The sequence below is a fragment of the Acartia tonsa genome, chromosome 2 (assembly GCF_053477335.1).
Source record: "Acartia tonsa isolate MP-2025a chromosome 2, ASM5347733v1, whole genome shotgun sequence".
Lineage (NCBI taxonomy): Eukaryota > Metazoa > Arthropoda > Copepoda > Calanoida > Acartiidae > Acartia > Acartia tonsa.
Window position 1 is genome coordinate 37608491 of NC_137261.1, and position 26139 is coordinate 37634629.

General features: G+C 30.0%; 1 protein-coding gene and 1 long non-coding RNA gene across 2 annotated transcripts in view; one reads left to right on the forward strand and one right to left on the reverse strand.

Annotated features, from left to right (window-relative positions):
- LOC145311718 (uncharacterized) overlaps nt 1–26139 on the reverse strand; it is an 81830-nt gene that overhangs the window by 20023 nt on the left and 35668 nt on the right. The window contains exons 20-29 of the mRNA XM_080150688.1: nt 24251–24338; nt 22133–22198; nt 18710–18779; nt 15089–15171; nt 10732–10797; nt 10409–10505; nt 10116–10211; nt 9456–9595; nt 8842–8927; nt 7646–7770 (exon numbers count right to left, since the gene is read on the reverse strand). Coding sequence (XP_080006814.1) covers nt 7646–7770; nt 8842–8927; nt 9456–9595; nt 10116–10211; nt 10409–10505; nt 10732–10797; nt 15089–15171; nt 18710–18779; nt 22133–22198; nt 24251–24338 — 917 coding nt within the window. The remainder of the gene's footprint in view (nt 1–7645; nt 7771–8841; nt 8928–9455; nt 9596–10115; nt 10212–10408; nt 10506–10731; nt 10798–15088; nt 15172–18709; nt 18780–22132; nt 22199–24250; nt 24339–26139) is intronic.
- LOC145312793 (uncharacterized) lies at nt 1423–1979 on the forward strand. The gene is made up of 2 exons (XR_013877125.1): nt 1423–1482; nt 1684–1979. It is a non-coding gene; the product is annotated as an uncharacterized LOC145312793 (long non-coding RNA).

Sequence of the window (26139 nt, forward strand, 5' to 3'; positions counted from 1 at the left end):
CATGTTTATTAAAGAAAGCTTTAACTTTAAAGTTGTACCATGAAAAAAAACTATGTTAGAAAAGGGGTCTTTAACTACAAGACTTGCTTTTGCTGTGCTGTGGCAATGTTTACATGATTGAGATATTCAATGAATTTCTGGGTGTCTGAAGAACTGAAACAATCAAATTGCTTTGTATTTAGACACTATCCAAAAAAAATTACTTACTTAGATCAAATATCAATCAAAAGTTGCTGTTTGATTCAACCATATCTGGAACAAGAACTTATAGATGCTGTAGGTTGGGGCTTTTTGCCATCAAACATACAAGCTTCAGGATAATTATTCCAGTTATTCTTGTGAAAGTATAGTAGAACACACTTAGAAGAATCTATACCTCCATATATTAAGATTCATATTCCCACACTGTTTTTGTTTTTAAGTAGAAAGCTTTACAGTAGTTTAATATAGAAGAGAACTTTAAATAAGAAAAAGTTACTTGTAGCAAAGGCAAATAAATACCCTTAAAGGAACCATGCAAGAAATAAACCACTTTAACTGCTGAAAGACCCATGAGTAGACCCAATACAAAAAATTTGAAGCCTCCAGCTTCAAAAACAAAAAAGTTATAGACATTTTAAAATCATATGTTTAGTACAATGAAAATTTTGAAAGTTTTTCATTGCTAATAATAAAATTTTCATTATTAAAATACGTTGCCTAGAAAATTATAAGCTTATTTTTGGGAGAAACTTAGGATGCCAGTAACTGATAACATTTTTACAATAAAAACAACTTTCTTTATAGTCAAAATCATTAAAAAAATCAGTTTAATTTGTGTTGTATTGAGAGTAATGTAGTGTGAGAATGCCAGCCTTTAGGATTTCTAGCGTATCAGAAGTCTGAGTCCATGCTTAGTCTGCTGAACAACCAATCACAGCTGAGCATCTGTATTACTTATATTAGTTTCATTTTTTCCCACTTTGATTTTACACTTTCAAACGCAATTTAAAACAAATTTTTAAAAGACATATTGACTATAAAAAAAGGGTGTTTTATTGTAAGAATGTTACACAGTGGGTTGACAAAAGCGGGACATCTAAAAAATTTAAAATCGACTTTTATCTATCCTAGGACCTAATAATGATTTTTAACCCAAAAAAATCAGTTTTCTCCATTTTAACCAAAAACGGCCAGGTGGGCAGGGTGTCGTATGAGCAGCTAGGTGAATATGCACTCTTCCCCAAAGGGTTAATTAATGTTCATTTGTACTTAATAAATAAAAATTAATACAAAACGTTGACAAAATATTACTTAAAACATGTACATTAAATTGTCGAATTATTGTGATTTTTAATAAATATTCTGTTTTAAGTACACTAAATTTCTATTGTTTATGTCCTAAACTAGTTATCGCTCAAATATAAGTTTACGTTAGGGCTAGCTAAATGGTAGATAATTGCAGTTTAAGGAAATCCGCCGCCTAATGAGCACTGTATTTAGGTATGTAAATATCAATTGTAATTATCATTATCCAATAGATATAAGGCCCTATAGACACTCTATTAGGACAGCTTTCTTTCAATTAACCTTTGTACTTTGCCTTTAGCAATATAGTTAGGTTTAACTCTATTATGATACTCTAATAGTTAATCTATAGTTGTTATCTATTATATTATTTGTTCTTAATATGTTATTATTTAGAATCTACCAAACTGTTTCCACCATACCGTGTACCTTGTACCCAGTGTTGCTTTAACTGGCGCCCTACTCAATACGGGTTGTACTGACAACTAGGATTGGAGACAGGGCAAAGGTTAGCAACTAACAGAGTTTAGAGTCATTCTTCTACTTTGCCTTCTGAACCTTGTCTTGGTTATTTAATCCAGGACTAAGAGGTTAGATTGGGTCATCCTGGCGTGACACCTGTAGAGAAGCTTCGCACCTAACCTGTATGTATCTATCTTTTTCTTTATTTTAATAAATCTGTACTACTTCAATATTTGTTTTATGTTGGCAGTATAAACGGTTTTGGTTTTTAACTAAATAGGTATTTAATAGGCCGGCTATTGATTCCGCTCGCCCAACACAGGGTTTTTGCAATAATATTATTAATATGCAACATGTATTGTGTATAAAACAGTTTTCAATATGTGCGCCCTCCCAGCCGTTTTTGAGTAATTAAGTGTTTTATATTTCATGACTTGAATAATTTTGTTCTTGTTAATTTCAAATTTTCCCCTGTTAGAGGGGGAAGGAGTCATTTTAGAGCCAAAAGCCATCTTTACAATATTTAAAACTTTTGGAGGTGGATCTTTCTTTACTTCTGCATTATTTGCCTCTGGCAAACCATTTCGCCGTTATTTGCCGCTGATGACGTGTTTTTTAACTATTTTTGCCATTCCCTCGGTTTTAATGGACATTTAAGGGATAAAGGAGTCGTTAAATAAAGATGTTTTATAAATACTTTTATTTTAGCGACTAAATTTGCTATATTTCATGTTTTCTTTAAAAATTTGTATTTCTAACTGGTTTTGATCCAGCAGAAATTCAATTTGGGGGATTTTTTATAATACTTGCAAAACCTTATATATGCATGAGAGAGAAAGAGCAATATGCATTTTCTGAGAGAAAATAATATAAGTAATTATGTGTATATTCTTATACAAACTTTAAATGAACATAACTTCACTTAGAATAAAGGTATTGCACAAAATCAAAAGTGTTTTGAAAATTATGTTATTGTTGTTTATATCTGTAAAAAAAATATTTGAAAACATGCCTTACAAGTCTCCTATTTTACTTATTCTGGGCCTACCTAAAAATCCCGGGACTCGAACTGGGTGCCCCTGCCACTATATTCTTGTTTACAAACATTGTTTGCATTGAAGAAATATTTACATAGACGTTGATTTTGTTAAAAAATTCCTATCCTAACCTAAGTTATGAAGGTTTATAGATTTTTTAAAAATAGGGTAGCTTCACTCCTCCAAAACAGCTAGACATAATTACCAAATGCAAATTAGAAGTTAACAGGGGCAAAATTTAAGTTATTTCTGAGTTAAAGCAAAAGAAATTACACCATTACTTCAAATACAAGCTTATTTATTGAAGTTTACTTTTGTCTACTCTTAATGTCCAAGTATTTGTCATTTGATCCCACTGTGTGTTATCAGTTACTGGCAGTCTAAGTTATTGACAAAGATAAGCTATTAATTTTGCTTCCAGACGACGTATTTTAATAATGAAAATTTTATTATTAGCAATGAAAAACTTTCAAAATTTTTATTGTACTAAAATAATCATTTTGATACTTCTTTAACCCTTTACAGTCGGGCCCCTTGCCGCACCTTAATCAGTTGGGGGGGGGGGGCGTTCAACGCCCCCCCTTATTATCTCAGTTCCTATTAGAGCTAGAGGGCTAAATTTTTTTGTGCAAGTCCCCTGTTTGATAATGAATTTCCGACCTTTTATAAGTCTAAGTCAATTTTCGCTTCCTTCACCCTTTTATTTAACAACCTTTGTTTTTAGGTCCTTTTTTACTTAAAAATTTCAAACGGCTGTAATTTTTTTATTTTTAAAGCTAGAAGAAATTTTTTTTGCAGAAAATGTTTATTTTTGTGTAAATTTTACATTAGAAATATCAAATATAAATTTCAGCGGCCGCAGCTGTACTTAGCAGCTGCCAGCCGCCGCAGTCGGCGGTCGGCGGGAAAACGGCGGCGGATCTTCATGAAATTTTAATACATTATGTAGACATGTAAAAAAAGCTTAAGTTTAAAATTTGAAGTCTCTAAGTCAAAAATTGCGGCCACAGGAGCCTTTTAAAGATTTCCTGAGACCTGGAGGATCAGGACCTGCAGGATCATACCTGGAACCTGAAAGTTACTTGAACACCTGTATTTCATATAAGAATGTACTACTAGAGGATTTTTTAGTATTTTGGTATGATAAAATGCTTTGTTTTAGTCAAAAAAATATTTTGCTCTTTACCTGGATGACCCTGCCAGGTTTGCTGGCATCCTGTGCCCGCCAGGATGGAGATATTCAAAAAAATCCAACTCTCAGTTATGTGTCATACCCATACTTAAAAAGTCAAGCAGTTTGGGCTCTTTATCTTTCACACACAGAAAATGAGATAGAAAAAAACGGAAGGGGGGGGCGTTCAACGCCACCCCCCCCCCCGACCGTTAAGGGTTAACTTTTTATTTTTGAAGCTGGAGGCGTCAAATTTTTGTATTGGGTCGACTTATGGCAGGCATTTAGCAATTAAAGAGAGGTATTTCTTGCAGGGTTCCTTTAATAGTTGGTCTTCCATTTATTAATGAATTTAATTCAAAAATTTTAATAGAAACAGATTAATTACATTTTGTTACTTAGCAGTTTATTAGAAATATATAGAAAATTATAGAAATATTTATCCTACAGTCAAGAATCAGATAACCTGTAGAGTCATATATTAGCACAATTGAAAAAGGATATCGATTTGGTCAAACTGGTCCTATAATCCATAAACTTAAAACTTAAATCTAGCAGATAAACACCTTTGTTTTTTTTTTGTTATTTATGAATCATTCCAGTAATACAGCAAAGGAATTTTTCAACCATATGATTTCTAAAAAACTATCTTTGTCTAGAAGTGCAAATTTTATCTCTTTCCTGTCAAAATTTTTACATATTTCTACGAATAACTTAGCTAGATTGTTAGGAATTCTATACCTTAATGTTTAAGATCAAAAAGAAACCAAATAAAACACAAAGACAAGTTAACCAAATTCAAGTCAAATCACAACTGCTGCATTGATTTCACATTAATAAGTTTTTATTTTTGTTACAAAAGTATCTAAAAGTATACTGAGCACAATTTACAGCACATCTTATCTTCCTGTATTCAAAGTAGAATTGCCTTGTATATTCGTTGAATTTGGTGTTTTCACCTCAAATCTTGAAAATGAAATATCTGCCAAGAAGGAGCAGCTAGTATTTCATTCTCAATGGATTCTAAATGTCTCTTGGTTTTATTTGAACGTTGCATTGTCTGTTTTCATGGTAATTTTTTTTATACTTTAAATGAGTAAGTGAAAGATTACTAGGGAAATATTAAGATGAAATAAATTGAACAAAAAAATTACAAATATATACAATTGAATTAATTAATAAATGACTTTCTTAAAATAATTTTGAATACTCATTTGATACACTTTTTAAAGTATTTTTCTTAAATAAACAAAACATCTTTTATATACGCTCTTTGTATGTTTTGTTTATTTAATTAAGAATATACAACGATGTTTAAATTATATATAAAATCTATGCTTTTTTTCACAATTGACATAATTTTAAAATAGTATGGTACATTTCTATTATGTCGATGTTAAAAAAGTAATGGAAGATTACAGAAACATAGATATTAAAAATGTAAACCATGATTCCAGTTTCGCCTCTATTGAAAGTGGAATCTTATATTTCAAAAATCGTATTGGCGTTGAAGATATCTTCACCAAGAGAGGCAAAAGTGTAATCTTACATTTCAAAAATCGTATCGGCGTTGAAGATATCTTCACCAAGAGAGGGGAAAGTGGAAGGGTAGATTACAGTTTTAGAGGGCCCAAACCATAATCATAGATTATAGTTCTGCTTCTATAAAAATGGATTCAACTCCCTAACTGTATTATGTGAATATTATTGTATATTTATTTGTGTTCGTGTGTGAGTGTGTGTGTGTGTGAGTGGTCATGTTTTTGTGCAAAGTCTGTAATTATCGAAAATCAATGGTCTCCGGTGTGAATGAGATCTGAGATTAAGGGATAAGTAAATGGAATGGAAGATATTTATTTCAGTGGCAGATTACGTATTAGGTAAAAAATCAGCCTTTAACTAATAGAAAAGCACCTCAAACAATAAATTGATAAAAAAAAAAAACAATAAAATTTTGTACAATTCCTTTATTTGTAATTAGTTTTAGATGAAACAAGGATGACAACATTCACCAGAAATGAATAAAAAAAGAGTCCTAAAATTTATTCAGACAAATTTATAGAGTAGATGATCAGAAACAAAACAAAATAATATGGTATGCAATTGGTTTTGCTAATGGTTTTTTCTTATAGAGGACAACAATCATTAAAAATTTCTATTTTGCTACCTTCTTCCGCTCGACCATATCCCAAAAAACGCAAAAAAAGTTAATTAATACAATATAACATTTGGTGAAGCTTTATAAAATTTCTCAAAAAAATCATCCATGTGACGTCATAAAAATGGGGGATGAGAGGAGAAGTGGGAAAGAAAACCCATATAAAAGAGATGAATAATTCCTCATTTTAATACGTCACATGGCTGATTTTTTTTAGACACTTTGTAAAGCATCGCATTACGTAAAAGGCTATTTATTAGTCAACTTTAATGCGTATGATAAATAATAATTATCCCATCACTTTATCCTTGATATAAGGGAGTGTTATTGTTAGCAGGGGGGCAGTCAGGGGATTAAAGAAACAAAACGCGTCACACTGCAATTAATCACAAGAAAGTTAAAAAGGAAAATATTTCTATTTTGACTATTCCCAGCATATTCATTATTTTTGTTATATAAATCTATTTTATAAAATAAGAATTTTTATTGCAAAATTTTAATTCATTCAGAAAATTCAAATAATGTTCTTTACAAAAATATGAATGAAAATGCCTCATCAGCTTTTGTATTGAATAGAACTTCTTCATGGGGTGGTTGGGTTGCGGATCAAAGAATATATATACCATGCCAGGGTGTCAAAAGAATTGATAAAGATTGCTTTAAAAAATAATCTTACATACTAAGATTTAGCTATGCCTATCAGGAAAGCTTTGATAAGAAAAACCAGACTGAAGGACAAAGCATTTGTCAAAAACAAAACTTTTGTTAGAATTTTTCTCTTGGAAGGGTGGTGTACCCTCTCTCAAAATAATTATAAACCCTCCCAGAACCTATGAGAAGCTACCCTGTTAATGAGAACCATATCGGTTAAGCTGTTAGCTATATCCTTTGGTACACACACACAGACAGAAACAGATCCTGTTACTTTATTATAAGGATTAATGTAAAAATCCCTGAAAAATGCACAACAAGTTTTTTATTGTAAACTCTCATCCCTTGAGGAGATAGAAAACTGCAACACTACAAATAAAAGATGATTCCTTTAGATAAATAAATTTGAAGAATTACACTAGGTTCTAAGTGTCCCATACCTTGTATTTATGGTGTGATAGTCTGTTGATTGGAAAGCAAACAGGACAACTTGTTGGCTAAACTTATCACATTTATCGAGTGCAAATAAGTCATATGGCGATAGAAAATATTATTTCATTTTACTTTTCATCAAAGAATCATTTTAATATATATATAAAGGGTAGGGGGAAAGTTTTTTTCTGGTGATAATTGTTACATTTTGCTAAGTTATTTTGGAAAAATAAACTTCCTTGATTTCAATTTAAAATAAGGAAGGGGGGTTTGTGTGCTCGCTATGCACTATGAGGGAAAGTACTAAATTTTTAAAGAGATGTCTGGGAACGTATAACTTTAATTAAAAGTATTATTGCTGCGATTCCGAATCCTTTCCAGTGGATCAAAACCGGTTCTGTCCATAATCATATTGGTTGGTGGGAGGAGATTAATTCTATGTATTACCTGTACTTTAGAATGTTGATCTTGCAAGCAGGAAGGAATAGACATAATCGTGTCTATTAATTCAACCATTCGCGGATTTCCAGTTGGATTTCCCTTGGATAATATCTCGGCTTCAGCAAATAAGGCCTGTAACGTTACAGATATCAATAATTAACGTACGGAGGTTACACATAAGATCATAAATATATAACTGAGCTATTATTTGGACATATAGCAAAAATAAGACCTATTTTAATAGAAAGAACTTTTAATTGTGTTGTACAGACTTACAGTTTCCAAACCTATGAACCAAGAGTTTAAATTGAATAAGGATTAATCTTTGTTTTTTTTTATTTGAGTGGTACACAAATTTACCGTCTTATGTCATATACCTTAATATTTCTGATACACAGGGTAATTGCAACAAATTTTTGAAGATGTGTTTTTGTAAAAAGTTTGTGTTGAAAGAGGGGATCTTCAAAGTTGAGTGTTGACTGTAACTTTATGTGTAATTACAATACCATGTACAAACTTTTAAGGCGGGGTTCAGAGTCGTCGTCGATCCTTCTTTTGCAGCTCTGTAACTGTGTTGAAAATAAAATTGTAAAAATGATATAGAGAAATATGTCATATATCGACATAAAAACGTTTGAGATTTTGTCAAATTGCATACTTTATGCGTTACATACCTAACTACAGAATAAACTAAACAAATAATAAATACATGAAGATTACAGAAACGCCATTTCTAATGCAAAATTAACTTTAAAAGGGGAAAAATTACTTGAATAATACTTAATTTTAAACAGACCACTGTCAGTATTTGTATTCTGCAAAAACGACTAAGTATCACTTCCTTAAAATCTGCTGCCAAATTTACTTATTTTTATAAAATCTATTTCTTGTCTAGTAATGTTTTAAAATATAATTCTATATAACAATTGACAATAACATCTAGGATTTTTTATACCCTGTATAAACACAAACACACGGAAAACTTCTACCTCCCGCCCCCGCTGTTATTTCAATTTTTTAAAAATCTAAATAAATATTTTATTAAATATTCTTTTAAAAGATATTAAACTTTAATTGTCACCAATTAACTATTAAATAATATTTCAAAAATTCAACTCTGTTCTCAAATAAAAAGAAATAATTGAAATATATGATTTAACATTTGTTGATAAAATGAAAATATTAAATCATTGATATCTTTTCCTGTAGGCTGTCATTTGTGGGAGATATTCTCAGCTTTGGGGAATTATAATACTGTAAACCATCTTGGATTAATAATCTTTCATGCCTAAAAAGAGATTTAGAATATAAAATTTTAATCAATTTGTTTTTTTTTAAATTTTGTTTTACTCCCTTCACATTATATTTTGATACATCTTTCTAAGCTACCCCTTCTCATTCGTATTTTGTTCAGAAGGTAGGGGAGAAATCACAATCGATGAATAAATAAATACAAATGTGTAAATGTATTAAATGTGTTTTAAAGTCAAACTGTTCATTTTGTAAAATAAATTTGCATCTTGAAAACATTTATAAGTAGAGAATAATAAAAAATCATGGATAAATAAACGGACAAAACAAGTTTTATAAAAGATATAAGAAAGAAAAAAATATGCAATAAATCACCAAAAATCACGAAACCTTAATGAAAAAATGAGTAATTAAGTCTTTTGATGCATGACGGAGGGACTTCACCAAAATTTTCAGATGTCTTAAATAGTAGCTGAGACAATCTCATTTCCCCCATAGCGTTACGGACGGACTGACGGACATACAAAGTGATTTTTAGAGTAGCTTCGCTACTAACAAATGTTACCTAGGTGCAGATGGAAGTTTAGATCCCTGTATAGTGAGCGCTATCCCCGAGTATTGTGGTTGTTGCACAGGTTGCTGCCGGTAGATTATCTCAAACCCTCCTGTGTCTGCGTTCTTGTTTTTCTGCCGGTCAACTGTTACCTAACAAAACAAAAAAAATTGTCTGTATAAAAGCTAATGTATTTTAAGAGCTATTCATAAACGGTTATGAATCAGCCAAGATTAAGAAAAATATAAGAGTTGGTTGTTTAGAATACATAAAATTACATTTCTCACAACTTCAAGTAGATTGGCACATAATCTTGCAGTGGTACTGGTTTAAGTACAAGATAACATAACCTTGTGGTACTAGTTGCACAAAGAGGGTAAATAATATTACCTTTTATATCTTCAAGTAAATTTGCACATAATCTTAAAATAATCATAAAATTACCTTTCTCACAACTTCAAGTAAATTGGCACATAATCTTGCAGTAGTACTGGTTTAAATACAAGATTACATAACCTGTTGGTGGTACTAGTTGTATAGAATGGTACATATTATTAATTTTATCACATCTTCAAGTACATTTGCACATAATCTTAAAATGCTACTAGGTAAAGTAAAGAGTACATAACCTGTTTGTGGTAATTTTTTTATCAAGCGAGTACATAAAATTACCTTTATCACATCTTCAAGTACATTGGCACATAATCTTGCAGTGGTACTGGTTGTGGCACCCAGAGCTGGCGAGGAATTAATCTCTAACAGCCAGGGCTGTAAAAAAAATCATTTATTCATGGTTTACCTTTTGACAACCCAGTAAAATGATTTATAGTAAAAATAGAACTTAATATATATAAATACTTTAAATTGTCAATTTAAGGCTGTTTTAAATTTCTAAAGTTATGATTTTGTACATGAAATATGCAAGTAGCTTTTTGAGAAACTCAAGTTTATCAAATATATTTTACCCTTAAATCTTGTGTTAGCATAAAATCTGCTCCATAGAGTTCAAAACAGTTTTTCTTGGTACAATTCTCCATCATCTCTTGGGTGGCTAACAAACAACCTAGTTTTTTAACAACAATATTAGGAAACGATTTAAAGACATAAATATAATTTGTAAATAACAAAGGTTGTATAGTTATTAATTTCTTTTTAACTATTGAACAATATTAAACAAACTCTTAGAATTGAGAAAATCTACCAAAGAAAGTTTCATAAATCTGCCAATTTTAAACAGTTTGACATTTGCAAAGTATTTGATACATATTGAATTTGAATATTATTGTTTCCTATGAGACATTTCTTCATGCCAGGGTAGATTATTTGATCCCAGCTGTTTTCCATACCACACGAACTAAAAATAAAATATGTTATTGGCAAAACAAAATGAATTTTATTCAACCGTTTAGTGATCATTACTGCTTGTTTAGTGATCATTGGTATTTTCTTTTGGTGAAGTTATAAAATACAATCAAAATAATACTATTTTTTAACTTCTTAAAAAATTAGAAATGTATAAAATATAAATTGTAAAAGTAAAGAAAATAGGAATATTGTATGGTAGTTGTGTTAGAAAATATTGAAGAATATGGACCAAACAGAGGGACTGACAATTATAAAAAAGATTGCTTCAAAATAAAAAATATATAATTTAAATTCAAAACTAAAAAACAGCTAATATAGCTGATGAATCAGATAACTGGTCAAAAAAAGGCTTTGACTCTTAAAAGCAAATAATATTATTTATTTCAAAAGAGCAATTTGATATCTATGCTCCAAAAAATGTTATCAAACATTTAAAAAGTTTATTTTCCTAATAAACTTGCTCAATTCTTCAAATACTAAGTTCAATCATTGTTTTTAGTGTAATACCTAATAGTTGATATTTATAATCTATTGTTATTTTATATCTTGAGAATATATATCCCCTCGTGGTATGTAAATTCTAGTGAATGCTAGTGTGATTAGATTGCATATTTATTGAGTTTCCATAACTCGGATAAAGCCACAAGAAAATAAGTTCAGAAAGATTATTCAGAATTGGTTGACAAACATATGAAGCTGCCATCTAGTTTTATATAAAATGTACAAAAATAGTAAACTTTATCAAGATTAAAAGAGGATTATTAAGTACGGCTTAGAAGCTTTTAAAAATGACGTCATACTGGCCTAACATTGGTTAAATCAAATGTTTACTGGCCTAATATTGGTATTTTAGTCTGTGTATTGGCCTATCATTGGTCGTTTGTATTTTATGACGACATTTTTATAAGCACCCCTAAAATTGCATAAAAATTAAATAAATTCAAAAATCATATCATTAAGATAATTTTACCATTCCAAAGTGAATAAAGCTTATATATATTAAGACTCGAGTAATAAAATCTAATTTTCTACACAAGAACTTCTCCTTACATCCTTATTTATATCTCAAACATCCAACACAAATACTGAAAACATAAAAACTAGAAAATGCTTATTGTCTGGGAATGTTTTGGAATGCTCAGAATTGGAACAAATATTCTTTTTAAATAACAAGTAAACCCAGGAATAGGATACACATAATTAAGGTCGAAAGGAAGTTTCTAAAACATTTGAGACCTAATTAATGAGTATTTTTAAACACATAAAGTTTTAGTCAAACAAACAAAAAAGTAAGAAAAAGGCTTCAAGGGGTTATTTATATGGTCAATATGGTTATTTACCTTCTTTAGACCTATAATAAGCTTCATTGTAAAGGTTAATCTTTTTTTATCAGCGATTTGCTTAACACACGGACATCTTGTTACTTTTATGTAAGGATGTATTAAAAAGAAAATAAAAGAATATGAAATTATAATAAAAATCCCGGGAAAATATAAAAATGATAAATCATTGTTAAAAATCTATTTCCTATGATGAAAAATTATTTTGTGTGACAATGTAAAACTTGAATATTCTAAAAACTTTTTAGATTCATCTTCATTAGGAAGAAAAAGGGAAGTTAAGTAGGAAGGATAAAATTGGAGCTGCTATGTTTGGGTATAATATCGCATCGGATAATAATATGACAATTTATATAATCAATCTCTGTTTTATTGGTCCAAAGAGGCTTAAAACCTGGCCACTTAATCGTATGGTTTTAATTTATTTTTCGTGGAAAATTGTCTATAGTACGATTCGATACAAGATTTTTCAGTATGGCTTTAAACAAGTTCTTCTTTAGTGGATATTTTTAGGTTTCTATGCCATATTAGAAACCAACTTGAACTGTTTGAACAATTGGGAGCTAACTTTAGACTTATACTTCTTTAGGTTTAAATTTTTTTTTTATATTATACTTAGTAGAACAAGCGTATGAAAAAAATACTAAAGCTAGAGTTGAACTAACTTTCTTAAATTATTATTTTTAAATTTGTTCTTTTTTTGGCTATTCAATTATATATCATTTTCCTTTTTACTAAAAATCACACAATATTATTTATTCTTCAGAATTATTAATTTTTGCAGTCCAAAAAATTGGACCAAGATTGAAATAGACCCAAATAGAGCAACATGAAAAAAGTTTTGGTAACTATCTTATCTTCCTTAAAATCAATTAATCTGTGATTTGGCAACAATACTCAGGAATCATCATCTCTTGGCACAAAATTAAGATTGGTAAATTCCCTTGTTTGGCGAGTGGACCACTACCATAGACTTTCTTTTCTTAATTTACAGAAATTAAGAATGAAAACGATACAGATGTAGCCGCAAATCGAACCAATATTTTAAAACAAAATAAGTACAGGGCAATAAAACAATTCACGATAGATTTATATTAACCCCTAATTAAGATAAAACATGTATATACCCCTTATGTAAATTAAAATTCAGGACACCCAGAGCAATGTATTTCCATTTAAATCCCCTGCCTTCCTGTGTTCTATGGGGGAGATATGAGATTATGCTTCACGATTAAATAGTCAAATCTTTCAGGATTGCAATTTACCATTTTTCCTTGCATTAGACAAATTGGAATATTAAGTCAGAAAAAATTTAGTATTTTCTTTTCCTTTACGTTTATTCCTTATTGTTTAAGGATAAACAAAAAAAACAAGATTTTTCTAGAAAAATATGATTATAATCAATAATTAGAAGTGATCTTATAAAAGCAAACAGATAGAGTTATTTGCCAATAATATGTACGCTTTAATGAATTTATTGCTCTCCATATTTGATTTATTAAAATCTTTTTATTTTCTTGAATTTCAGAGTTAAAATACAATAATTCTTTTTAACCAATAAAAGTTAACATTTTAAAAACTAATTGTACTTTTACCATGCTGAAAGTTAATAATATTTAGATTACAATGTTACTAAAGTAATCTATAAATTAAAGAGTAAGTTTGGGTAAATCAAAGCAACTCAGATTTAATAAATAATTTAGTAATGAGTTTGCCACACTTTACTTAATAATTATGCTATTGTGAAGCCACACTTTTAGTTTAAAGTAATGTATAGCTAGAAGAATTCATCATGATAATGTGTTTACAAAATATTGGGTTTTGTTGTCTTTTTCTCCTTTCCACCATTTTTTCTTTCCCCAAGCCAATCTAAAAACGGTTTCTTGGTTTTCTTGAGACTATAGTAACACAGTAAATATCCTTAGAGTCTAACCCTTTACTCTCAGGGAGTAAGGGAGGGGACAATGGATCGAATATTCAATCTTTAGGAGTCTCAGACTTTGGGGACTGGCTTAAAGGGAATGTGCAAGAATTTAGCAGTTTCTGACTGAGTTTGGGGACTTGCGCAAGAAATGCCGTTACTCGTTTTGTTAGTTTTGAATATATATAGTTTTGCAGACAGAGAGAAGTTCAAATATAAATACACGGCCCCCCTCCCATACTATATTTCACTCCCTTCATCCCCACCTTCTTTTTAAAAGAAGACGAGAAAGGGAAATGGAGAAGTGAGGTGGGGGAAATAAACAGGATAAAAAGGGGCAGGAAGGCGTGCGGGTCATATACTTGCCCATCTCCAGCTACACGCCTGGCTGCCCCTTTTTTTCATGTTCACATCACTTGCCCCCAAATCTCTTTTCTCTTTCCCAGTCATTTGGAGAGTTCCAGGGAGATATTTCTAGTAATTAATTACAGAATGGTTATGTCAGTCTGTAATACTGGTAATCTAATTTTCAAATGATTGCTTTTTTTTCTTGGAACTTTTTTCTTAGTTTATGGTTTTCTAGATTTAATCAACAATCACTTTACAATTTCAACCATATTTTCGGGATTATTCTGGTTTTCATGGCCTTTCTTCAAAAACTCTTAAATTGAATTAATTGCCCATTGTCCCCTCCCTTACTCCCTGCTTTACTCTTATGTTATAGAACTACAAAATTCTACTTTTAACCACAGCTAAAATGTGGATTTTAGTAGAGAGACTACATTACAAGACATTATTGTCTGTACATCTGTATCCTTCATGTATTCCCCCTTTTATATCAAAATATAAGTTATATCAAAATATAAAGTTATGCTCGTTTATATTTTTTCTTGTAAATTACAACGAAAAAAAACGGTGTCTTTAATGATTAAAATCCTCTAACGTAGCTATTATTGATAAGCTCCTATTATGTTACAGAAAAAAGCTCCTTTAGATTAAAAATCATATATCCAACTCACCTTAGATATTGAATAAAAGTTTCATTGTCCCACATATTTTCTTCGGGCAGCTTACTAGATCTTTCTCCGTTCTTGTATTTATTCTAAACAAAACAAAATCATTTTCAGATTTCAATTTAGAATTTCAGGTTAAATTATGTCTGAATGAATAAGGTATTATTTTAGGAAATGATGAGTTATTTTTAAAAAAGATTTGCTCCAAAATTCATCACAAGCTCATAATAAGGAGAAAAAAACTTCAAAATTTTCTAAAAATTGATTAAAATTAATTAAAAATCATTTCAATTGTGAAGAAGAAAAACTGTCAGAAAAGTGAAATGTATCAAAATGAAAAAAAGTTTGGCATTTCAGTTAACTTTTGTCCTTCTGTGCAGATTGTTTATATTAACTTTTCTTATTTTAAAAATACTAATCACAATTGTGATTTTAAATGATAAATTTTGTAACAATCTTGTTATAATTGAGATAAAAATATTATCTTCAAATATTGTGTTCAAAAATAAGATTAAACTTGCGCCCATATCCTAAAACTTAACTTAAAATATACCTACATCTGAATTAAATATAATGTCATTTTTTCCAGTAAAATATTAAAATTAATGTAATACCATAATGAAATAATACTGAAAAAATTGTTATGTAAACCCAAAGTCTATCGACTTAAATAGTATAATTACTACTGAGGTAAAAAGAGTTGAATCAAATCCCACATTGAAAATGTAGAAGTTTTTGCAGTAAAACCTGGTAAATCCTGCACTAATTAAATGACATGTTGGAAAGGATGAAAAAGTTTCTGGTTTAGCTTTCACGCCTTCGCACAGTTGCAAGGATGAGGGATTACCTATTACCTCGTAAGAGCGGGATTCTCTTTTGATTTTAAGTGATCATCTAGAGATCCAGAGTATCATCTGCATGTAATGGAATGCGATACTCTAACACCCAAGGATATTAGGTTAAGTGGCATCCAACAAACAACCAACCCTTTGATTGAACGATCTTTATCTGAGATTTCCTAATTGGTAATGATTTGCGCCTGTTTACGGGCCAAGGCATTCCTCCTGATCTAACTATTTATGTCGCGCACCTGACATAGAAGCAGTAGGAACCATTTATAACGTCTCTAGTTATGAAGCGGAGTCGGGCCGAGATTCGAACCTATCACATCCCCTACGACGAGCAGATGCGCTACGTGTTGAGCCATAGTCACGGGTTTTAAGGATGCGGAATAGGTTTTGGTAATGGGCTAATAACTTTGATTTCATACAAATGGTGTTTAATCAGTTTGTTGATTTAATGATATTCTTAGAAGATTTAAACAACCCCGCCAGAAATAGTCCATCATTTTCACCTTTGGAAAATCTATACAATTTCTTTCATTGAACTATCAATATATCCATGTTCTCAGATGAGATAACTAAGTTTTTATTAGTTTGATGCATCTTTAGTTTCATTAATCAACTTTTCTTTGTCACAAAACTAATTACAAAAATAGAGTCAGTTACTTTTTATAATCTTTTTCTTTTTTTTCTAGGAGTTTATATTAAAAAATAGGGAATTCTAAACTCAATTAGGTATATATTCCAATCTTAAGCTAAAAAAAACATTAGAGACATTAAAGACATTATAGTTTTTATATGGTATACATGGAAAGTACTTCGATGTATGTCTTCTTAATTTCTAAAAATCTTCTTTGACTAATTTGGTTAGATTACCCTTCTACAACAAAATTTATGAACTAATTACACCTCTAACCCCTCAGAATAACAAATCAGATTTAATCATAAACAAAATTTACCTGTTTAAATTTATGTTTTTTTATGTATGAAGTCATTATGTATTAAAAAATCTGAATAAAAGAAATTTTACCTTTACATACAGTATAATTTTTCATAAAATACAATATATGTTTGCCAGAAACTCAGGGATTAGTTTCTGAGGATAAATTTACTTACAACTTTGCTCACCAGGTAATAAAAAGTATTAATTTTTATTAGTAGTTATAAGGTAAACTTAACAAACCTAAATCATTTGTTTTGGGGTAATTTGATGCTAAAATATTTCCTCCTTGTTTTTTATTTTTATATCAATCATCTTGTTTGTGACTTGTTTAGTTTTGGTAATAAATAGATTTATTGAAAAAATTGAAGATAAAATGCTCAAACCTCAATTTTTTTATAATTTTAAATTTAAAGTTCCTAATTTTGATTTAATGCTTTTGTTATTTTGTTTCTCTCTGATTTTAACTATATATGTAATTGTATAGGTACATTTATACATAAGTTTAATAATAATCTTACATATGTATACTGTACACAAATTTAATTAAAGCCAAGAGGAAAACATTCAAAACCGTTCAGCTAGGAAAAGAAGTTATGTCTATGTTTCAATTGATGAAAATTTGGTGACAGACACCTAGGTTCTTTGAATAAAAATGTACAAGAGCAAATTACAATATATGTATTTAATTTAAAAATCTCATTTTTTGTAATCCTTAATTTGCTTTACTGTTCTCTAAATATTAGCCATAGTAGAAAACCAAAAAAAATCTAAAGAGAAAGTAAGGAGCATACAAATATATGTAGTATTTTATGGGACCGACACATGTCATAATTATTCATTCGATAATAAAAATGAAAATAAAAGATACTGCAATCAAATGGCTTCCATAGTGTGTCATTGTTATTTGGCTTAATAAAATGTGTTTATAAGTGTTAAAAATCTAGGCTATAACGGCGAACAAACAAAATATTTGTCATAATTTTTATAACACAATTTTTTTTATTTTTTTAAATCCTTATTTCTATCTAGTTTTCTTCCTATTTTCTGTTGTCTAAACTAAGATAAGGAATGAAATTACTTTTATCGATGTTTCTCATGATTTATTTCTACATCAGAGTTAGTTTAGTTACATTCTGTACAGTGATAGGCTAATAAAATACAAACCATTGCTTGCATTATCATCAAGCTACAGGAATTATAATATTTATAATTTGAGGAATAAATAATCACGGCTTTACCAAGGTTTAGTGAAGTTTGGTTAATTAAAATTAATAATATTAGTATTAGGTTAGCTAAGGGATAAAAGAAATATTGGATATTAAATTAAACTCACTCCTCAACTCCAGACTTTTCCATCAATAATTTTAAAAATCAGAATAGGTCATTTTTGAACTACATTCTATTTATTATTCGTTGTCAAAACCTCCTGGTTGTTCATGGTAATAGATTTATCAAAATGACACAATATTAAATTAATGATTGTTATAATAATAAGGGTGAATCATGCTTAAAAGAATTGTACATTTTTCTTTAGAATCGCATTTATTAAGTGTGTGCAAAAAATTACAATTTGCCTAGCTCCGAGTAATAATGAAAACCTAAATTATCTGTGTATAACCTATCCCTGTGTCCATATGACCTATCTGTCTGTGTCACCTGTATAGCATTGGTGCATAGATGAATAGATTCATGGAAATTATTAGTGTATAACCTAGCCATGTGTCCGTGTGACCTATCTGTCTGTGTCACCTGTATAGCATTGTTGCACAGATGAATAGATTAATGGAAATTATTAGTGTATAACCTATCCCTGTGTCCATGTGACCTATCTGTCTCTGTCACCTGTATAGCATTGTTGCACAGATGAATAGATTCATGGAAATTGTCCAGCTGGAATGCCTGAGAACAAAATCTGAAAAGAATTTAAATTAATTCAAAATGTTATATTAAGAAAAAATATTTTATGGTAGGTAAAGATAAATTATGATACAAATTATAGATAAAGATTGAACTAAGGTTTATACATTAACCACCATAGAGTATTACCAACATATCATACTTACATCGCCCCTAGTTTCTAGAGAACTCACCTGAAAAGTATACCCTATTTATACCAGCAATTTTTAATGTCTTTGGCTTTTTTAGTTTTCTGTAAAGTGTATAGTCGAGCACTTAGACCCAAAACGCATTATTTTGAAATAAATCTAAATTAAGAGTGGGGAGGTTTAAACTACTTCTCCCCAATTTTGATCCTTTTTAAAAGTAATATTCTATTTATAGACACTTTTAGAAAAAACATCTATTTTTACTGCTACAATAAATAAATACATTACACATATTTGTATACTATACTAAATGAAGCAAAGACACATATAACAGAAATATAAAAACCTGAAGAGTTTTTGCCAAAAGTTTGTGGTGAAATGGGCCATGATGCAGCCATCTTACAGTTACTGTGAAAAGCAATAATATCAAAAGTCTATGGACCAAAATACGTGCTGGCAAGTGTACACAATGTTCAGGTCCTGTTTTTTTGGTTTACCTAACTTTTTGACATATATTTTTATTGATGGACAATAGTATGTTTATCCACTGAACTGATTTCTCCACTTTAGCTTCATATAGGTCAAAGGATGGTATTGACTATTGTTTCATGTTAGTTTAGTCTTATTTACTAACCTCCATTATTATAGCGGCACAGCTGTTAATTATCAACCAAAAAGGTGTATTTGTTCGTATTAAGCAACACTTTTTGAATTATTTATTTATCTGACTAATAGCTTTTAATATACTAGCGGCTTTGCCCCAAGAGGTGAGAAAAAAAAATTAAGGCGAAATTCGTAAAAGGACCAGGGAAATGTTCTGCAAAAAAAAGGACCAAGGAAATGTTCTGCAAAAAAAAATGAACCAAGGAAATGTTCGGCAAAAAAAAGGACCAAGGAAATGTTCTGCAAAAAAAAAATTGGGGAGGATTTTTTTTTTTTTGGGATGTTGGGGGTGTCCCACTCCCCAAGAAAATAGCCTAAAACCACCACAGGACCAGTAGGTATATTCCTTGAAGAGTAGAATCCGATCGGTTCAGTGGTTACCGAGATCTTAAGCTTTAGACGGACAGACAGACATCAAGCTACTTTGTATTATAGATATAGGCTATTAATTGATTTTTATTTTATGTAGTTTAGACTTTAGAACAATGTTTGAATTTTTATTGTTAGACTTAAATTTATCTGTGTGCTGAAATACAATTAGTTAGATAAAAGGATGTTACATTTCAAAATAAACAATCAACAAATGTCTAATAAATGTTTTAGTGTTGTAAGCAAGGTCTTGAATGAGAGAATAGTTTTTTCGTATGGATGAGAACCGGTTCCTATCCACCGGATTCGAATGAATACGAGAAAAAAAGTTATTATGAGATACACTTGAGATGGTGTGTATGTGTGTGTATATGTGATTGTATATTTGTTTTATTACCTATCATATCTCTACACCTAGGCGCACAGTTTTCTACGTACCATTGACCAATTTTTATGGCCAATAAAGACAAGTCGGAATCAATTTTTCTCCTCGCTCAAAGCCAATATAAACACATTCACATTAGAGGGTGGCAAAAAACGGCGAATGTTTAAAATATTTGTTGATTTTAAAGATTTAGTAAGTGTTTTGGCTCCTAGGGAGCGGCAGACAAAAAGCTTTACTATTCAAAAAAAACTCATAGTTTTATAAATTCATAGGAAAAATACTTTTAAATATTTTAATAGTACTTTTTTTAAAAATATATATTTGATCCGGAACTTAAATTTGATTTTTTTCTCAATATGCCTAATAAAATTTATCAAATATAAAGTACAAAGATATCTTTTCAACAAGACTTGCTTTCATGAAAACTGGTGCCTTTTTCAAATGAAAAAATGCTGACAGTCCTAGACAGGAGCAATAGTAATTAAAAAACTGAATATACTATTATTTTAGCACTGCTATAAATTACTCAGACGGACGAATGACAAAATGCAGACATCCATAGTGTCCTATATTGATCAGGCTTGGTTAGACGATTTTAAAAATCTTTCTTCTAGCTAAACCAGAGCCAAATTTAGAATTTAGTGGGAAAAAGTGTAACATGTAGAAAACAAATTAACAGACAGACAACTTTTTAGATCCTAACGTTTTAGATGTCCCTAGGGAGATGCGAATAGCGAAAAAGCAATAACGTTTTTTAAATTGTTGGAAAGAGTGAATACTATATGCTTTTTTTTTCAAAAAGACATAAAAATTTACCCACATTTAAAATCATTGTAGTTTAAGGTTCAAAATATTTGATTAATTTTATAGTTTAATAAATGTAATGTTCTTTATTCATTATTTGATCATTTTTTTAAAAGTAGCGGCCCTTTTATATATTATAGAAAGGACAGTAAGATAAAACCTAATCAAGACCTAAATCTAAAAAGATAGCCTGTAGCAAATAGTCATTCAATCAATGTGAAGCTTTCATAAATTGTAAATAATAATTAATTCAGCAGTTAGCGAGATCATAACTTACAAACAAACAAAAAACCTCACCACTTTATATAATAGGATTTAAACTAAGACAAGTAATTTTTGATAATATTAAACAAATCATTCATTTTAAACGATCTTCTTGTTAAATTTAAAATATTTATTTTTAAGTTAATCCTTTTCTAAGTATATAAAAATTTCTTCAACAAAACAGTAAAATATTAAAGAGTTTTTTATTTATCTAAATGCACTGATTCTATTTAAATTTAAAACTTTTTTTGTAACATCAACTACGTAATGGTTAATAAAGCTTTAAAAACTTACTTTTCCAACACAGTAAATTTTAATGATTCTTTGCTAACAAAATGTACAAAAGGAAACCCTCTAATACTATTTGTCTACATTGATTCTCTGTAATATACAATACACAATACGTAGTACATATCTTATACAGCTTATACATAAAAATATTCCTTACAAAATACTCAATTTTAAATCAAGATATACTTATCAAACAATGAGTTAAATACTTAGGTACCCGTTTTGAGATACATTGTACACCTATTGTTTTGTTTTACTTAATTAACCAACCAATCAAAATTCATAAAGCCCCAAAGTTTTTAATCCAACGGATAAGAAAACGATATTAAAAACTTTGGGGACTCGAGTAATAAACAGTCCAATGTACCCTCCCTCCCTGGCTTTAATAGATAATGCTATAATATTTCTAAATAATGCATTTCTGCGTGTTATCAGTAATATTACCTGAGATATGAAGGTTTGTACATCCAGATGACCAGAGGATTCCAATCCGTTACCAGCACCCATTGTCTGAATTAATTTTAAGAGTTTTTCTATCAGTATTTCATTGTGAAATAAGAAACAAAGACAATTCTGTGCACATTTTACTTAGAGTGCGGCATAAAACAAGCGGGACTTTCCATCGAAGTACCGGTCGATCACTGAAACCACCACCTCTAATTTTTTAGATGTTGTTGTTGTTTATTTTTTGGATAGTTTTTTAACTATTTTTAAACCTAAACATACAAACTTTCCCCCAATCCCCTTCGATAATTTTCAATTTATGTATTAAATTGAAGCGGGGAATGTTTCTTATGTTCAACAAGGCACTATGAGGGAAAACACCAAACAAGTAATATAAATGTGAAAAGAAACATCCATTCATTCAGATACTAAAAAAATACTATAATAAATAATATTAATAATGCAGCTTATACCAAGAACGAAATTAATTTGGAAAAAACTCTTAGAAAAATTGCCCCCCTCCCCCAATACTAGTTTTTATTTATTTCGCTTGTTGGCTATGTTATTCCTGTGAATAATGAGTGAAGACGATCATCATCGAATGCTATTTTGAAGTCGAAAATATTAAAATCGTAGTTGTTGTTAGTTTTTGAGAAAAGTAGAGTACAAAAAATAAATAATGATAAAGAAATAAACAAAAGCAAAAATATACATAGTCATTTTTATGTACTTTAGTCCAACCCCCTCTTATTTACTCCCATTCTTTATTTGTGTATAACAAGCCAATAAGCCTCAGCAAACAAATAAGTCATATCAACGAAACAGCTCGCTCAATATTTTTATTTGTTTTTCTTATCCCCCTTACTATCTCTCTCTCTCTCTATTTATATATAGAAGAATAAATATATTTATAAAGTACATGTATTTATAATAAGTGATATTTACTATTGGGGAAACATGATTTTTTCAGCTAATATTTTTGGTGAAGATTCTTTTTCAATGAGCACCAATTATTTAATTTACTTGGTCCCTTGGTCTGTCAGTAATGCTTAAAAAATATCAGTATTAAAAAAATATATCAAAAATTTAAATTTGAGATTTAATTTTTTTTTTGTTGATATATATGATCACTCAGCATCAATTCTCTCTAAATTCACTTTTTGTGCATCCTTGTTTTTTTGCTTTGCTACTTATCCATGTTGTCATCCTTGTTATATAAATAAACATAGTTCTTGATCTAACTATTAAAAGGTTTTGATTGTATTAAGCTTCAATTTAATTTCTGTCTAGTTCATAAAATCAAAAGACTTATATATTCATTTTTTTAAATGTGATATTTTGGGCCTTTAATTTTTTATGATCCTATCATATAAAGTAAAAAGCTTTTTTGTCTCTAACGAGAGATCTCGCTAACCGCTTAATCTATATGGTTCTCCTTTAAGGTGAAACTTCTTATAGGTCCTGAGATGGTTTTAGGCTATTTGATTTCTATAAATGAGTCTGGTTTTGGTTTTCTGCCCTTTCATATCTCTTCTAATATAGATCCACTAAATGCTATGGGCGCAGCCGCTAGTTATAGTAAAATTATCAATAATAACTATTAAAAATATAAAATGATAATAATTTGGAAAAAGATTTGGTATACATCAGGGATCTTGGATATTTAGATAAAATATTAATTTATCATTCCATTTTCATTTTCAATAGAAAGGGAGTTTCGTTCAAAGTTCACAGTTGAGCAATGAACACACCTCCCTTATTTTGAAATAAATAAAAAAAAATTTGTTATTTTGTTTTTTATTTTAGGTCAAGTATGGTTATATTGTGTACTGGGTAGCACAGGGTTAAGGCACCGCATGTATGGACCTGCAGGATAAGGGCTCCTCACAGGGGAGAACTAAACACCCCCCCCCCCCCTATTTAAAATTTATTTTAAAAATAATGGAGTTTGAGTGTTTAAGTGGTTGATAGAGAAAGCACCATCTAAATTATTCATAATTAAGATAATGGAGAAGATTAATTAATCTTTCTTCATTATATTCCTGCATCCCTGAATAAACATATACAATATACATACAGTACTGAGATCCACCATTTTCTCATTTCCTTTCAATTTACCTTATATCGAATTTTGTATGGTAGATGAGCATTGGTCTCTCTATGTATTTTTGTACAACAAATCTAGACTGTTTACAATTCACCATACCTAAAACAAAATTAAGTTTAAATTTATTGATTTCAATCTAAAAGGGTACTGTTATAAACCATGCCCGAAAGTCGCACTTTTTTATATTGTGATTGGCTGCGAATTCTTTAAAATCTGCTTGTCGCATGGAAACATATATGTTCGTCGCATGGCTGTGACTGAACTAAATTTTTTATTATTGCTGCATTTTTTACTAATTAATTGAATCAATTCCTCCCGAAAGAACCAAGGATGACTAAAAGAAGGGGGAAGGGGGTTAATAAATAGCTCCCTTGAAAATTCCCTAATAACCAATACAATCTATTTGAGTGAATGGTTCAAAGATCTACAGATCAGGTGAAACTCCTTACCACTATTATTTGTAACATCCCTTCCTTCATTTTTTTATACTCTCCATTTGCCAAAAAAATTTGCAAATTCTAGTTCCAATATTTATTAGTAATAATGAGAATAATTGCTCGTCATTTTATCCGCCAGTACTATAGACAACTTAAAGTCTATAGACAAATTGGTTTGGCAATACAATTTTATTTGCTTCCTTTGCTCAGACATCAGGAGGGAGCATTATTCTGAAGAGAAAAGAACATACAATTAGTAACACTAGACTGACAATTTACCAGAGAAAATAACTGTGCTTTTGATCAAACCCATTTAAATTAAACATTTATGTCAAAACACTAAAATAATATACATGAAAGTGATGGATTATAAAGCACATAAAAATCAATGTAAATTACTGAATTCATAAATGCCCTAGACAATTTTGAACAATTTATGTCCATATCCCCAGATTTACCAATAAATGGGAAATTGTTGTTGTTTTGCAAATCTAAATGGTTTACTCTGGTGAGCTGTGCTATGGCAGCCAGCAACAGGCAGTGCCAGCCAGGTTGACACAGATTTTGTATGGATCTGATAGCTGTCCACTGACATAAGGGACAGGGATAATTTTTAGAAAAATATTAGAACTGTAAAATAAATTAACGTGCAAAACCACAAAAAATAAATGTTAATGCTCTTAAGAATAGGGGGGCGTTTTTTTTGTACAAATAAGGCAATATAAAGGTGTTTAAAATAAACGATAATATAATTTAAACTTTTTTTATCTGACACTCTAGTTTTTTGATTTCTTATTTTTTAGTTTACATGTACCTGTATTTGGCCCTGAGACATAAATAAATATTTTTCTGGAAAACAATGCATATTTTTCCTTACGTCACCACAGATTTAAATAGAATTTTCAGCTATTTTACCATAACCTACATTTTATATTTATGGACTTTGAAAGTAAAAATAAAATCCCCGAACTTAACAATTCTTTCTTTCCTGTTGCACTGTTGATTTTAAAACTGCATCTTTGTAAATAGAAAAGATTTTATGAAAAAAGCTGGGTATAGTCCCTTTTTCTGGCAACTCTCCTTAAGAGGCGATTCTTCGTATTTTTCACAGTAGCTTTTCTCCTATTTCTAGCCCCTGTGGGGGGCTCTAACCCTGCGGGGCAATCACCTAACCCAATATAACCTAACCTAACCTAAAATCAACTATTAAAAGCCATTTTAAAAATACGACGAATTGACACTTAAGGGGCGTTGCCACGAAAGAGACTAAAGTTTTCGCATCTCAATGTAAAATAGCCATCATGGCAAAAAGTTATCTGCTTACTTTTTCTTCTTGTTTATAGACTGAATCCCAGTCAGGCAATGCTAACGTGTCATTCTTTGAGATATATTAGAGAAGGACACCTGTCATTTACCTTGTCTTTAATACATGAGAGAGATAACAATTGTCAACATAAATATAA